Raw genomic sequence first — 16,197 nt, 5'->3', positions numbered from 1 at the left:
TAGAAGAGGTGTTAGATAGTCTACACATACAAAAACACTGTTAAATTGGATTTCAGCAAAATTGAACATGCTGGCGTGTTAAGTGAATATTGTTTGTGGGTCTGATTTTACTTCAGAGGCATCAGAGTCAAAATGCTCCCCTAGCCGCTGCCCAGTATAAATGACCTAAGTTTCAAGGCCTGGACTTTATCTCGAGTTTTCCTGGGTCTCTTCCATTGCTCCTGCTCCTGTGCCCTTTCTCCCCCATCATGGGTGAGATGTTACCATACTCCTCTGGTCTAAGGTAGACCCAACAGAGGCCTTACTGCACTGGCCTAGAGGCTAACTCAGCTAAGTGTAGATTGAAAGGCTGCACATATTTTTTTAGGCCAGCAAATAAGCTTTCCAAAAAGAAAAGAGCTTCTTGTAAGAAATGTAGGTTGGTCCCAGCAGAGAATACTAGCAGAAGGCAAGAATTCCTACTGGCTACTGCAGCTGTCTTGGCAGTTCTTGACCTTCAGAAGGAGCATGCCTGTACCCTTCCTCCTGTTCCTTCCCAGTCCTTGTCCGTACAATGACTCGAAACACCTCTTTCTGACTTACTACCCTCTCTGCATGCCCTTGAGGTGGTAGAACAGCTAAGAAAATCTCTCAAAACACAAGGAAAGATGCTCTCGGGATGGCACTGGCTTTATCAATGTGGCAAAATGATTTTCTGCCATGGCCACTATCCTTTGGATGGAAGGAAGACATGCAGAGGCCATACATTTCTCTAAATAGAAATGAAAATGAAAACTCAGCACCAGGATGCACGTCTTCGAGAAGTGAGCTGCACTTAGCCGTGTGCTGTAGATGAAGCAAAGGCGCCATTAGAAGTAGTTTTATAGATTCACCATGTGGCAGTCATCTCAACGTAAATTACCAAGCAAATAGAAAATGAAGAGTAGCTATGAAGATGTACTGTTCCATGGGTTCAAATATTGGATTATGTTTAAATGGGTAGAGAGAAATGTGAAAGTGCCCCCAGATGATTTTAATTTTCTGAATGACTTACTCACATGCTGTGGACAGTTTCTATTGCTTTCTGTGCTTAAAGTCAGATTACAAGGATATAGGAAAGACCTGTCTGTATCACACCCTTTCCATGTGAGCATTGGCTTTTGAAGTGGCTTTGTGGAGGGAGAAGGTATTTTATTCTGTTATTCATAAGAAAGACCAAAACATAGACCTGTTTTAGAAGAATTAAGATTATATATTCCTCAGATGAAGTAAAAAAAAAAAAAACCAATTATGATATATTTGTTACTGTCAGGTCCCAAAGAAACCTGGGACAAGTCTTAGTCAGTGCCTGTGGCTCCTGCCATCAATTCTCACTCCACCCTCTACCCTAAACCTCTCCAGCCCAGGGGCCAGGCAGGCTTCCATTCCCTTTCCCCAGCTTCTGATCTCTATGTAACTCAACCATTTTTCTTTTCTCCTCCTCTCTTGTTCCCCACCACCCATGGCCCTGTCAGTCTAGACGCTTCCAGATGACTCTGGCTGTTCTCTCCCTCAGCTCCACAATAAACCTGTCTCCTCAGCCACACCTAGGAGTCATGTCCTTATTTTCGTTCAGTTATGCTCCACCTATACAGCCATGATGCCCTGACAACCCCAGGAGGTCCCGGTAAGAGTGGTACCCCTGGAGTTGGGCCAACAGGACAGCCTCCATTGGGTGCTGGTCTCTGAGGAGGCTCCAGGCAGAAATACTTTTTGTAGGAGAGGGAAAGCAAGTGTCATCACAGAGGCCTTTGGGGCCTTAGGTCTTCTTCATTCTGGCCTGTGACTCTCCATGCCTGTGGGAGCTCTGTTCATTCTGTGGCAGTAGTTCTCAGCCTGTGGGTCATAACCACTTTTGGAGCCAGATGACCATTTCACAGGGGTCACCTAAGACCATTGGAAAACACAGATACTTATTTACATTATGATTTATAACAGTAGCAAAATTACAGTAATGCAGTAACAACAAAAATAATTTTATGGTTAGGGGTCATCACAACATGAGGAACTGTATTGTATTAAAGGGTTGCAGCATTAGGAAGGGTGAGGACCACTGCTCTATGGGGACTAAGATTCGGGTTGGGCTTCTTCTTTCTTAGGACTCCTGGACTCAAAGGTTAACTTCTTTAGCATTTCCTAATCAGATTCTGTGAACAGGTTTCAAGAGTGTGAGGAAAGTGATCATCTCAGCCTGCCAGGGCATATTCAAGGGCCTTAGGTGGTTGGAACTTCCCTCCCTCCAGCCTCAGATGATGGCTTCCAACAACCTTTGGCCTCTAGCCCTGTGTTATAAAAACAGTATCATTATATATATGTGCATGATCAGGAAAATGTTGGGTGTGTTTATTTTCCTGTATAAAGAGGTGTAATGCAGACTCTGTTTTAGCTTAAGAATGCTTCACCTTTGTTCAAAAACAGGAAAGTCTAGGAGAGTTAGACAGTATGTATCTTCATTTCAGATAGTCCTCCCCAAGGACTCCTTATGGGAATCTGACCTTGAAACAGCTCTGATTTTGAAGGATTTTAGGGCTCGCTTATGCCTAGAATACAGCTAATTCACTCCAATTAAAGAGCCAGTCTTTTTAAGAGGATATAACTTCTGGTGGTATCAACAACAGAGTAAAGTGTGTTAGATAGCCTTCCCCCTTGTTGTAGGGAACTCAGAAGTTTAACAAAATATATTGAGCAGCTGTGTAGAGGCATTGGGCAGTATATAATACAAGGACATGATGTTGGAGAGAAGGGAAGGGATGGAGTTCAAGTTTTTGCCTGGAGTGTTATATAAATTACAGCATGGGGCAGTGCCCAGACAAAGAAGAGCAGTCTCATGGGACAGCGGAAGCAGAAAATGAAATGAAATGAAAGGCTGTGGAGAAGGCTCAAATTCACCAAGTGCAGAACTCTAGAGAGGTGAGACATAAAAAGAGTTCTGGAAATCTCTGGAAGGCTCCCTTTGGATGTTGGCCGAATATTATACTAGGTATAAAGCCTCGTTCAACTGCTCAGGAAGTGAGGACTCGGAGGGCTGTGAGTGGAATAGACATCCTAGGGCTCACAAGTACTGGGAGACAGCACATTCTGGTCATGCACGGTAGAAAAATGAGGGCCACTGAACACCTCTGCTATCCATTTGAGAACCAAGAAAATTCAGACATAGGAATAGTGCTGCCCTATGCCCATTCAAACAAACTCCCCAATCCAGGCTTTGGCTGATCAGTAAGTAACTGTCCCACCATAACAAAACTCAGTACTATCTCCAGGGAGTTAAGAAAATCCAGGCTTTTTGGAGAGCCTGTGATCATAAATAACTCACTATGTGAAGAAGCAGCTTTGGTTTGGGTAGCTTGTAAAAGATGTGGCAGCATTTCCGAGTACAGTTTTCAGACATCAACATGTGCTAATGTGCATCCTGATTTTGATTTGCTTAGTTATACAATATGTAAAATGAAAAAAAATTCGGTTGTTAATATAGAAAAGTATATAAATTGTTGCCTAATAAGAAGGCCAGGACTTTACAGAAGTGGATGGGCTTCCTAGAACCACAGAGGAATAAATGGCTTCGTTAACCTTGGTGCATGTTGCTGTTTGAATATGGCAAAATTCTTGAGGAGAGGACTTGTGTGATTTTTGTGGGTAGGACTGTTTCTTGTGTCTCTGGGTCCCTTTTCCCAGTTAACTCTTCTTCTGACATGGGGACAACATATAGTTCTTGTTTCTCCTTTCCACCTCATGAACCATGCTGTGGATGAGCCTGCTTTAGTAACTGAGTTCTGGGCTCAGGGAATTCTGAGCAACCATCTCAGCTCTATAGCATAATTGCATCTCTTGGAGGGGGGTGTTAACAGGTGGAAGTGGAGCCCAGTTGCTCTGGGCTTCAACTTCCACGGAGCTTTTCAGCAGCCCTCTCCCAAGCACCATGCAGAAGACACTCAGGAGTAAATATCAGACCACAGTTCTTCATTGTGAATGAATGCTGAGCTGTGAGGCTCTCCTCAGGGCATTCCGAGGCCCACTTAACAGCTGTGCTGAAATTGGTCAGCACACAGTTTCTCCTCACATCATACCTCAGCCACCTGAGGTGCTCACTAAAGCAGCCTTGCTGGGTAATTTATAGAAAATCAGTGCTAGGGAGTTAGCTGGCCACTAGAAGGCTTGAATAGAATAGGTCTTCTCTTTGATTTGGGTGAGGTGGTGAATCCATTCTTACCTTTGCATTTTGGGGGTTGACATATGATTTCCTAAGCTGCATGTTTCCCTTTGAACTCCAGCAAGGCATTTATAATTTCTGAGAAAATGTGATACTATCTTTTGTGGGTGCTTCCTCACCCTGTAACTACAGATAATTTCAGATTAAGTGCAGATCAATAAATAAGCCTGGCTGGCTAGGTGAAGCTTAGCTTATGGACCTGCCCTTCCTGTTTAACTTGATCTCACTTTGCTGTGTGAAAATGGAAGTGTGCATGGATTTAAGGCTGACCACATGCGCTTTGATAACTTAACAGGGGACTCATGCCTGGAGAAAACTGATGCCCCTGCTCTCAGCAGCCATTGCTAGCCTATGGCTCTTCATCAAGGGATGGGCCTTGTGAAATGTCTCCCATCAACATAGGCATTTTAATTGGTGTTGTGATTGTGCAGGTGTTGTTTAGGCACTCATATTGTTGAAATTTTATGGATGCAACTTCTCTTGTTGTATTTAAAATACACTAGCTCACAGCAGGCATGGCCTCTGGCTCTTACAGTCTTTCTGATCACTCTTCTGCAGTGTTCCCTGAGCCTTAGGTGTAGGGATGTGTTGTGCACATACCAATAAGCTGTGTAGGTATGTGTACATATAAGCACATATATATGCAGCAAAAATAATTTAAAGCAGGGCGTTGGTGGCACATGCCTTTAATCCCAGCACTCGGGAGGCAGAGGCAGAGTGAGATCCAGGAAAGACACAAAGCTGCACAGAGAAACCCTGTCTCGGAAAAAAAAATTAAAAAGAACAGGTCATTAATTTGAGAGGGATTGGGGGCACAAGAGGAGTTGGAGGGAGAGACAGGGTTCAAAATGGTATAAATACAGTTCTCATGTGTGAAATTTTCAAAAAATTAAGAACTTAAATTTTAACAAAATGACAATTCAGAGGGTAGAAAACAGTCTAAAGAAGTTTAAACCATCCACCTGTTTATCCATTTAGCCAGAATCAGTATGTGTTACTCACTCTATTGGGTTTTTGGTGTCTGCAGTGTAAAGACAGAGCCTTGTTTAAAAAAAAAATGTTTCCCCATTTTCAGAACTCAAAGTATGTCACAGAGGCTGGGTGGCGGTGGCGCACGCCTTTAATCCCAGCACTCGGGAGGCAGAGGCAGGCGGATCTCTGTGAGGTCAAGGCCAGTCTGGGCTACAGAGCAAGTCCAGGACAGGCTCCAAAGCTATGCAGAGAAACCCTGTCTCAAAAAACAAACAAACAAACAAAAAATGTCACAGAGCAACTGCAGCAGTCCAGTGACCTGAGAAATGCTTAGAAGTGCTGGATCTCAGACTAGCCCCATCATTTTAAAAGCTGTATTGACATATTTTAATCCCCAAACAAGAAGGATCCTTCTTAACTTGCCTTTGGAATTCCCCAGGAGCTTTTTAAAACTACAAATTTCTTATATTTCCCTATTCCAAGTTATGATTTAATTGCTGATGGGTTTGGCCTGGGCCTTGGACATTTAAATTCTCAAATAATTCTAATGTGCAGCCAGATTTGAGAGCCAACTGTCCAATAGATCTAATAGACCCCTTTGCACTCTAGACAAAAGAGCTCAAGATGACATCATGGCATATTCAGTTAGTCAATTTACAAGCCTGGCTGCGAATTTATCTCTTTTCAAGGTTTGAAGTGACTAGCCCAAGGTAGATATATCAAGTCTCACTGTTGCTTCCTGTCAGATGGACCTCACTATGGCAACAAGTTGTCTCTGTTACTCTCAGCTGGTCCCTGGCACATTAGTAATGTGCAGCACTAAAGTACTTCATCCAGGTTCCCTGGAGCTGCTCTGGCAGGACCGAGCAAACTGAGGCATGGAAGTGAAGTCTGGGGATAGCCTCCTCCTTCAGACACACCCTAGGGCCTTGGCCTGCCTCCCTTTGGCCCCTTTCCAAGAATAAGCTCTTGCCAGCGTCTAGAATTAGCTCATCCTGGGAAGAAGGGAGTAGAAGTGGTCTATCAGTGCTCAGAAATGATGTGAGGGCCAGGGCTTCACAGATAATTGCATGGGAGTTTAATTATGAAGTGACCTTGGACTGAGATTGCACCTGATTCCTGGGGTACTGGGGATTGAATCTACAGCTTTGTGCAAACCCATCAATATCATCTCAGCACTTGAGAGGCAGAAGCAGGAAGATCAAGAGGTCATCTTCAGCTACATAATGAGTTGGAGGCTAACCTGGACCATGTGAGACCTTGTCTCAAGAAGTGTTATGACCGTATTATCCCTTGGGTATTTAGGCCAGCCCATACCACACCGGCAATGATTATAATAACCATCAGTTCAGTGCTTTTTACAAAGACCTTCCCATGTAACAGCTGGCAGAGCTAGAGCCTTCTCGCTGTACCACGTAGCTCATTGGCTCTCTTTTTCTTCTCTCTCTTTCCATTAAAAACACCTGAGTGAGGGGAAAGCAAAGGGGGAAAGTGGTAGAATTCTGTTTGAATTCAAATTTATTTTAAAAACAAATCAGACAAAATATGTAATGGCAAACTTGGGTGCTAGCACATTCTCCCTTATTTGGGATATGTGACTAACCCAAATCATAGTAGTGCTGGGCTGTAACATTCCCAAGACTCACTTCTGTCATTCTTTTTTTTCTGAGCTGGGGATCAAACCCAGGGCCTTGTGCTTGCTAGGCAAGTGCTCTACCACTGAGCTAAATCCCCAACCCAACTTCTGTCATTCTTATAAGACAAGTCAGCATTTACATTTCATGAAGAAGCATATCCTATTTTACTCTGTGCCTGGCTGTGGGACATAGACAAACCATTTTTGCCATTTTGTTGAGGGCTTGATCATGGAAGAGTGAACATTCTTTGTCAGAAATATAATTTCTTTTCATTCTCTTCATAAAGCTTCAGTTCTCCTTGCCCCTTCTTTGATGCCGGTAGAGCTTATTATTAAACAACATTGTTTCCAGAAGCTTTCATCTAGCCTGTGTGTCCAACCTTTTGACATGATGACTCGACACCATCATATACAAATGCATTGCCCTGCATTCATACCTATAGTGGGATGCATGCAGGCCACACTTTATATGCTGTCCTTTATTTCATTTCCACCATCTGCTTCATTCATAGGCCATCTCCTCACATGCCTGTGCTACCATTTCTCTCCTTATTAGACTCCACAAATCCACCAGAATGACTGTCATCTTGATCTATGCCTGTTTTCATTATTTCTTAAAATTTATTCTTCTCATACATTACATCCTGTCTGTAGTTTCCCCTCCCTCCACTCCTCCCAGTTCCCACATACACACCTCCCCTCCCCCAGTTCTACTCCTCCTTCTTTCCCTTCAGAAAAGGGCAGGCCTCCCAGGGATATCAACTGAATACAGAAATAACAAATTCCAATAAGACTAGGTATATACCCTCATATTGAGGTTAGACGAGGTGACTCAATAGGAGGAAAAGGGTCCCAAGAGCAGGCAAGAGTCAGAGACACCCCCACTCCCACTGTTAAGAATCCCACAGAACACCAAGCTACACAGCCAGAACATGCAGAGGACCTAGCTCAGACCCATACAGGCTCTGTGATTGTCGCTTTAGTCTCTGTGAGCCCCTGTGAGTCCTGATTGATTATGTGGCTGTGTTCTTGTGGAGGCCTCAACCCATCTGGCTCGTACAATCCTTCCCCTCTCCTCTTCCTCAGGGTTCCCTGAGTTCTGCCTAATGTTTGTTTGGCTGCAGGTCTCTGCATCTGATTCCAGCATTTGCTGGAGGAAACCTCTCTGATAATGGTTGGACTAGGCTCCAGTCTATGAGTACAGCAGAATATCATTAGGAATCATTTCATTGACTTTTTTTCTTTTTTTTCCAGTCATGTTTGGTTCTATTCTAGGTCTTGGGCTATCCAGCCTCTGGTTCCTGGCCATCCAGGCAGTGTCACGGGCTCCCTCTCATGGAGTGGACCTCAAGTTGAACCAGTCATCGGTTGGCCACTCCCACAAGTTCTTTGCCACCATTACCCCAGCACATCTTATAGGCAGGACAAATTGTAGGTCATAGGTTTTGTGACTGGGTTGATGTACCAGTTCCACCACTTGTCTGGTTACAGAAAATGGCCAGTTCAGTCTCTTTATGACTATTACTAGGAGTCTCCATTAGGGTTACCCTTATAGGTTGCAGAGAGTTTTTACTGTACTAGGTTTCATCATCACCCCTAAGATGCTCCCCCATACTCCATTTTCTCTCCCAGTACTCTCTCCCTCCATGTCCCTCCCACCTGACCTCTCCTGTTCCCATCCCTACCCACCCCTAGTCCACCTGCAAAATCTCTTCTATATCCCCTTCCCAGGGAGATGCAAGTGTCCTTCCTTAAACCCTCTTTTGTTACCTAGCCTTTCTGGTTCTGTGGGTTGTAACATGATTATCCTCTACTTAACAATTAATAACCACATATGAGCAAGTACATACCATGTATGTCTTCCTAAGTCTGGGTTACCTCAGTCAGGATGGTTTTTTGTTTAGTTCCATCCATTTCCCTGCAAATTTCATGATTATTTGTTTGTTTGTTTGTTTGTTTGTTTATGCCACTGAGTAGTACTCCATTGCGGAAATGTGCCTCAGGTTTGGAAATAAATGACAGTATTTTGGCCACATTGCCTCTTTCCTCAATGGTCAGCTACTACCTTACAGTCCTAACTTCACTAGATTCTTTCATTAAGGACATATCCACTTTCACCCTGATGACGTTCTGGACTTATAAGTCATTGACTACCCATCCCTCCCTTCTGTCCCTGTCACTACTAGGTACCACTGTGCCTTCGACCTCAGGTAGCTACAGGGGCTGGCTGGCCTGTGTTCTCAGCTCCAGTTCTTAGATGTTCTCTGCTGTGATCACAGTTTCCTGCTCTGTTACCCCCTTTTCTTCACACACAGTGATCCAGCCATTAACCTTCTCATGGCCTCACTTCTCACCCCTTTCTTTTTCCAGGCTTCCCACCTGGTCCTACTTATTTTTAAATCCTGCCAAAACCTCCAGGACAGTGCTTCCTTGATGTTTGGGTTCACTGTATCAGCTTCTCCCATGAGGCTCTAAGCTTGAGAGTCCCATGAGAACACGATGTTTTTGCTTATTCCTGAATCACTCTCCTATACTATGCATCTTAGGGCCTCAAATAAACAGAATTCTCTGCTATTTTATACTTCTTAAAGTACAGTCCTTGAACTCACAGAGATCCACCTGCCTCTGCCTTCTGAGTGCTGAGATTAAAGGCGTGCTCCACCACCACCCAGTGAAAACTTAGTAATTTTGTCTGCTTTATTGGAAAGGGCTTATCACTTGGATGTTGCTTTTTTCCTGTTTCTCATAGCATCACTGCTAGAGGAAAATGCTTCGGTTGTTTGTAAATCTCTAACTCATTCTGCAAATCTGACCCTGGGCCTAGTCTCTGTTATGTAGTAGCCTCCCTCCTTGGCACTTCCTAGTTCTCAGCCACCCTGGCAGTTCTCTTTTGTGTCTCTGCTTGTCTCCTCCATGGATCTTGTATTTATTCTTATACTCACCAGAACAATAGACGTACTGTGTCTGTCCTTTGCACTTTCTGGCTCTTGCTTTGTATTACATGATAATTATATGCTGGTGTTTTCCATAAGGAGCAGAGTTTAGGTAACCCATTGAAGCCAGTTATTGCTGATAGAAGACATGATAAACATCTGGTCGTTATGCACTATTTTCTCCATGTAGAGATGCTTGAGTACTCAAGTGATGCTGAATAGGCTCTTGGCACATTGAAATCATTTTTACAACAAATAAAATGGTTGTTGGGCTACTGTTTTATTAAAGTGAAAGTGAAAAATAGTTTTGTACCATTTAGAAAGTTTAAAAGAAATGTGGCACTAAATATTTGCATGTCTTTGATAGATATGATTTGTTATCAAGATGAGTCAAAATAAATGAGAAGGAAAGCCCAATCATCACATAAGCAAACCCTTCTCACATATGAAGATTTTAGATGATTTGAAAAGCTGATAGTGATTCCTCCTTCTTTTCATAACAGACCACATGGTTAAGAACTATTATCCAAAACAACACTGTGTGATAGTGCCTATCTGTTTTCTACATCCATCTCTAAACTCCTAGGACATCAGTTCTCAACCTGTGGGTTATGACCCTTTGGGGGTTAAATGACCTTTTCACAGGGGTTTCCTAAGACCATCAGAAAACACATGTGTTTACATTATAATTCATAGCAGCAGCAAAATTACAGTTATGATGTATGAATGAAAATAATTTTATGGTCAGAGGTCACCACAACATGAGGAACTGTGTTAAAGGGTTGCAACATTAAGAAGGTTGAGAATCATTGTCCTAGGGAGTAGGTACCATGAGACTGCGTGTTTAATGTTTAGTACTTACAGAACTTCAATGTACTCTTGCACTTACAGATAGACATTTGTTGAATATGGTGAAGTGTGAATTAACATGGGTAAGTGTTAGGGAAAAGAATGTATTCATCATACTTGCCTGCCTAAAGGTACATTTTGTGTCGAGTTTTGAAGCTAAAAAGGATACATGAGGATACATGCACAAAGAGAGGATGGGAGTGTGTGTTCCAGGAATATTGTTAGAAGCAGACTCTGTAGATTGAAAGATTTAATTTCTAAAGATTGGTTCATGGTAAAGAAATTCCACCCCCTTGCATCCTTTATAAGTTTTTCTAATGCCATTGATGACATTTATAACAACCTCAAAAGCCATCAAGTTATGCCACTACCATCCCTTTTGGGGGGGTCAATGCTAGATTGTTAGAGGGTGATGTAACAAGGGGCAGAACCATACTGTTTACCTGGAATTATTGTAATTTTTCACAAGTTCAACATTCTCTCTTGTTGGAAGTCGTTTGAACCCTTGCTTTTCCCTGGGTTAATCTGAACTTGGTGCTTCTGGTATATGTGTTTTTGTGTGTATGTGTGTGTTTGTTAGGTCTAGACTTTTCAGTTTGTAACCAAAGACTGATCTAAAACTTCTGCATTTTCTTCTAAAGGGCAAGCTTTCCCTTGTCTCCAATACCACAGAGGGAGGGGAAGATGATGATTTCCCCTGCAGTGGGGTTAGGCCATATTGCCTACATAATCTAAATATTGGACTGCAAGAGATTACAGATCTTAAAAGTCTTCATCAGGGTGCATATCTATCATGTGGGGGATTGTGCAAAGGGCTGAAGGGACATAAAGGCGAAAAATATAATGTATAGCTCACCTTGCTGCAATGTCTAATCTAGCAAGGCACAAGCAAACCACAAACCCATGGCTCTCTGGATCAACTGTCTTCATCACTGTCCCTGTTGTAGAGGATGATAGGGTCTCTCCACAGACCCCAGAGCATGATCGCCTCTCTTGACCATCATCTTACTTTGATTATAATTTTTAAATGTCTGTGTTGCCAGAACGTTCTGGAAAACCTTCACTCATTTGGATTTCAGCTAGACATTTTATTTTAACTCAATGGTATCACACTTTCTTGACAATGGTGTGTATACTGTATATGCACTAGAAAGGAATAGAGGAGCTTTTCCATAGACCGAGACTTGGTTTAGATCATAGATGTGGTACTGGACTCAGAGGACCTAGAGGAGGTTAATTCCAATGATCTGAAAAGAGGAGAGGCTGAGAGTGGTTCTGAGGCATGAGGTTGAGTGCCTAAGGATCTTAGGGTAGAAGTCTGGAAAAGGCGAAGCGCTTGCAAGGCTTGCTCAATGCCCTCTACATAGCCACTGGCTCAATGTACAGCATAAAACAGCTTTTTCAAGAAGCATTCGATGGGTGGGTAGAATAGAAATTAATCAAAGACATCTAAATGAATGGCTAGGTTATGGTGACTAGGTCATGGAGACAACTGTGCCCTGTTGATATCAAAAGATGAAGGAGACCTATATGTTAATGAGCTCAAGTAAAATGTGATTTTTTTTTCCCCCTTTCTCTTGAGCTGTTACAAAGCCCTTTTTAACTTTGACAAACATTGTGGTACTCTATCAAAAAGGATATTTTCTAAGACACCTTTGCAAATAACAAAACTGTTGTTTCAGTAAAATTAAAATGAAAAATTCATATCCTCTCATCTTTAAGGAAATAAAAAGGCAACTTTTAGCTGGACATGGTGACTTACACACACCTGAAATTCTCTCACTCATGAGTTGAAGGCAGGAGGATCAATAGTTCAAGGCCAGTCTGATACAGGAGATCCAGTCTCCAAAAACAAAAACAAAAACAAAACTAAACAAAATGAAGCTGAAACAAACAAAAAGAACTAGATTCTGAGTGTCTTAGTTATAGTTTCTATTACTGTGAACAGACACAATGAGCACCACAACTATTACAAAGGAGAATATTTAATTAGGACTGGCTTACTGTTTCAGAGGTTTAGTTCATTATCATCATGGCGGGGAGCATGGTGATGTGCAAGCAGACATGGTGCTGGAGAAGGAGCTGAGAGTCCTACATCTTGACTCACAGGCAACAGGAAGTGGTCTGAGACTCTGAGTATGGCTTGAGCATATATGATACCTCAAAGCCTGCGCCACAGTAACACACTTCCTCCAACCAGACCACACACTTCCTCCAACAAGGCCACACCTCCTTATAGTACCACTCCCTTTGGGGGCCATTTTCTTTCAAACAACCACACCAGGCATCTGAAATCCCAACTGGGTTTTGAATCCTAGTGAGTAGCATGTAATATCCCTTCTGACTTCAAACTCCATGCTAAATTAGTAAATTGTCACATGTATAGTCCCCTGAAGGAGTGGATTCCTTGGGCTGGGCATGTAGCTGAAAAGGTAGAGCATTTATCTAGTACATATAGGTCCCTGTGTTCCATCCCCAGCACCACAAAGGGAAAAAAGGGAAAGAGCTTCTATTCCCTCATAAATCAGGATACCACACCTTTCTGCCTCCATTTCTTACTTTCCATTCTGCTGTTTCTAGGACTGCATCGATGTAGGCTGGTGGGAAGGAGAGCTCAATGGCAGACGAGGAGTGTTCCCTGATAACTTTGTGAAGTTACTTCCTCCGGACTTCGACAAGGAAGGGAATGTAAGTCTTTCTGGCTTTGATTTCGGTGTCTCTCATTCTGTCAGAATTGTGGCTTCCATGATGAGACTTGGGAGGTAGAGATCTTTGGGTATCAAACAAAAGAGCATTGACACATGAATGTTTAATGGGCTTGGGTTCTGAGCCTCTGGCTGCCATAAGACAAGCCCATTGTTCAGTCCATTTACCAGCTTGTAAAAGTTATCCATGGTTTAATGTATATAAAGTATTTAATGCAGTACCTGACACATTGGAAATCCCAGGAAAACTATGAGAACCCTGGGTACTGTATATGGTAAGTGAATTGTTTTGTATAGCATAGTCCTTGGGGTGCTGAAGTAGCCAGTATTGAAAGTTGCTGAAAATCACATTTCAAGACTACAAATGGAGGGCACAGACTGCTAATTTTATGCTATATTTGCATATCTGTATACATATACTTAAATGTATATTTATACATGTTTCATCCAGGTTGTCACTTTCTTGGTAGGAACTGGTTTGATGATGATGCTGTTTAGATGATCCATTCTGTTTGCCTCACACCTTTTGTATTGTATTGCTAAGGATGTAACAAAAATGGTAAAAACTGGAAGTTCTTTAGAGTGTAAGGGTTTAGCTGTTTGATCTCATTTATCCATCCTGTTCTGTGCCTCGCAGTCCTTCACTGAGGCATTTGCCTAACATCTACCAACCTTTTCTGACCTGGGGCTCTTTGAGCCTAGGGAGGGTTCTGCTCTTGGACCAGGCTAAACCTGACTGTATTATTTACTTTTCTAGTTGTTGTAACGAAGTATTTGACAAATGCAACTTAAGAAAGAAAGGGTTTATGTTGGCTCCCGGTTGGAGTTTACAGTCCATCATAGTGGAGAAATCATGGCATTAGAAGATTAAGGCGGCTGGTCAAATTATACCAAGTCAGGAACCAGAGGGAAACTCCCTAATAGGCTTGCCTAGAGTTTTGTCTGCTAAGTTATTCTAGATTTGTCAAGTTGACAAATTAGCCATCACAATGACTTGGTTACATCACCAGAGTTGATATATAGGAAGGATAGCTACAGTGCTGGTAGATTGTCAAATCACCACTTATTGGTATGTATGTGGTTTAGATAAATATGTGTATTTGTTTTAAAAGCTAGTGTGTGTCTAGCATCTCTAATAAACTCCCAGGTGATGTTGACACTGCTGGTCCATTGATCACACTTTGAGCATCAAGGTTCCAAAAAACCCAAGGAAGCAGAATTTATATTTTTCAGAGCTCTGGTTCTAAAACCAAGAGAGAATAGCAGGTATAGAACATAACATATTCCCAACATAAGCATTCCAAGGATGCAATTAAAGGATATTAAAAGTATGGTCTTTGATTGCAAACTCAATTGATGATCTAAGGGCATAATCTTGGGAGATTGTGTGTCTAATAGTGGGTAAATTGTTCTGTATATTAACCATTCTAGCTATCATAATTACTATCTGCAAGGGTGGGGAAAATCTAGCCACAAGTATAAAGTAATGCTAAACTACTAACTCTGGTTCTTTTTTCTTCAGCTGACCAAATCAACCCAGTTATCTTGATATCTTGGTTAATTTTCCTGGGAATACAAATGAGGCTAAGAATTTTGATGAATAGCCATTAAAAAAATACCCAATGATATATAAAATACATTTATAGAGATAACCAAGCAAAGAATCATACAACCTTCATGTTATTTCTCATATTTTTTCTGAATCTGTTGCCTGACAATTATGTTTGATTTTTCAGTCATTCTCTTAGTATTTTTGCAAAGTTTTCCCTGTGCTGGTCACCATTGTAGATAAATAGAAATGAAGTGCACAGTTTCTGTCCTCGTTGACTCAGAGTTGAGCAGCAAGGCTGGAATTCAAGGCTTTCAGAAGGATCCTCTATGTGGCTGGCCCTGAGTGAGTAGAGAGCGGGCCCATCCACATGGCTTGTAGCATACTTCTTCACTGGTCTTTGTGAGTTTGGAAACTCCTTTGTTGTGATTCTCCCTCTTTGGCCATTCTGCTAGGTATTATTGTCTTATTGGTTCTGACTAAGGCAGTATAATTTGCTTTTAAAAAGAAAGCTGGAAGATCAAATTGCAGGTATTTGCCATGTAATATGATGTTCTAAAGTAGCCACAGACTCTGCATCTATAGCTGAACAAAAACCATGAACTGGAAATAATTTTTAAAAATTTATCTGTGCTAAACAGAGATACTTAAAAATTGTTCCCTAACAATACAGTGACAGCTACTTATAAGTCATCTAAAGGTGATTTTATGGTAAACAGAGGAAGAACTTAGGTTATGTGCAAGCAGTATATCATTAGAGAAGGGATTTGGTCATAGTATCAGTGGATTTTGATGTCCATAGGGGATCATATAAACAATAAAGTATAGATTCCAAGAGGTTACTATGTATTTACATCATGTAAAGACAAAATCTGGATAATCAACATATACCTTCCTTCATATAGTTGTCATTTTATGGTGACGGGGACATGATTTTGAAGCTTAAGGTAAACACTAGATCATTTTTCTGATGAATGGGTAAAACCTACAGTTGCTCTGTTGTGGTTCTCTGCCTTTAAATTCCTGGTCTTGTTTTGCTGTGACCCTGAATTTACTCATGCAAGACTGACTCTACAGTATGCTGGTCTAGAAGCTCTTGGTTACATAAGGCGTTAAGGGAAGTGCTTCCGCAGGAAAATGAAGTTGTTAGTACTGAGCACACATGGTGTGGCTTACTTGTTGGAACATGCATATTTGTGGAGCCCCATGGACATCTCTGCAACCCCAGACAAACAGACATCATCTCTTTTTTAAACTTTATCCTTACGAAGTAGAAAACTCAATTTTAGGGAAACAATAGTCATACCTGTCAGATAAAGCCATGCCTA

The 16,197-nt window shown here is 41.9% G+C and overlaps 1 protein-coding gene across 8 annotated transcripts in view; it reads left to right on the top strand.

The window, feature by feature from the left end:
- Sh3kbp1 (SH3 domain containing kinase binding protein 1) overlaps positions 1–16,197 on the top strand; it is a 333,950-nt gene that overhangs the window by 252,125 nt on the left and 65,628 nt on the right. For all 8 annotated transcript variants that reach the window (XM_036174398.1, XM_036174396.1, XM_036174397.1 and 5 more), the window contains one exon: positions 13,196–13,303. In XM_036174398.1, coding sequence (XP_036030291.1) covers positions 13,196–13,303 — 108 coding nt within the window. The remainder of the gene's footprint in view (positions 1–13,195; positions 13,304–16,197) is intronic.

Source organism: Onychomys torridus, chromosome X, assembly GCF_903995425.1.
Source record: "Onychomys torridus chromosome X, mOncTor1.1, whole genome shotgun sequence".
Classification (NCBI taxonomy): domain Eukaryota; kingdom Metazoa; phylum Chordata; class Mammalia; order Rodentia; family Cricetidae; genus Onychomys; species Onychomys torridus.
Note: the sequence above shows the minus strand (reverse complement) of the source record. Positions and strands in the feature narration are given on the sequence as shown.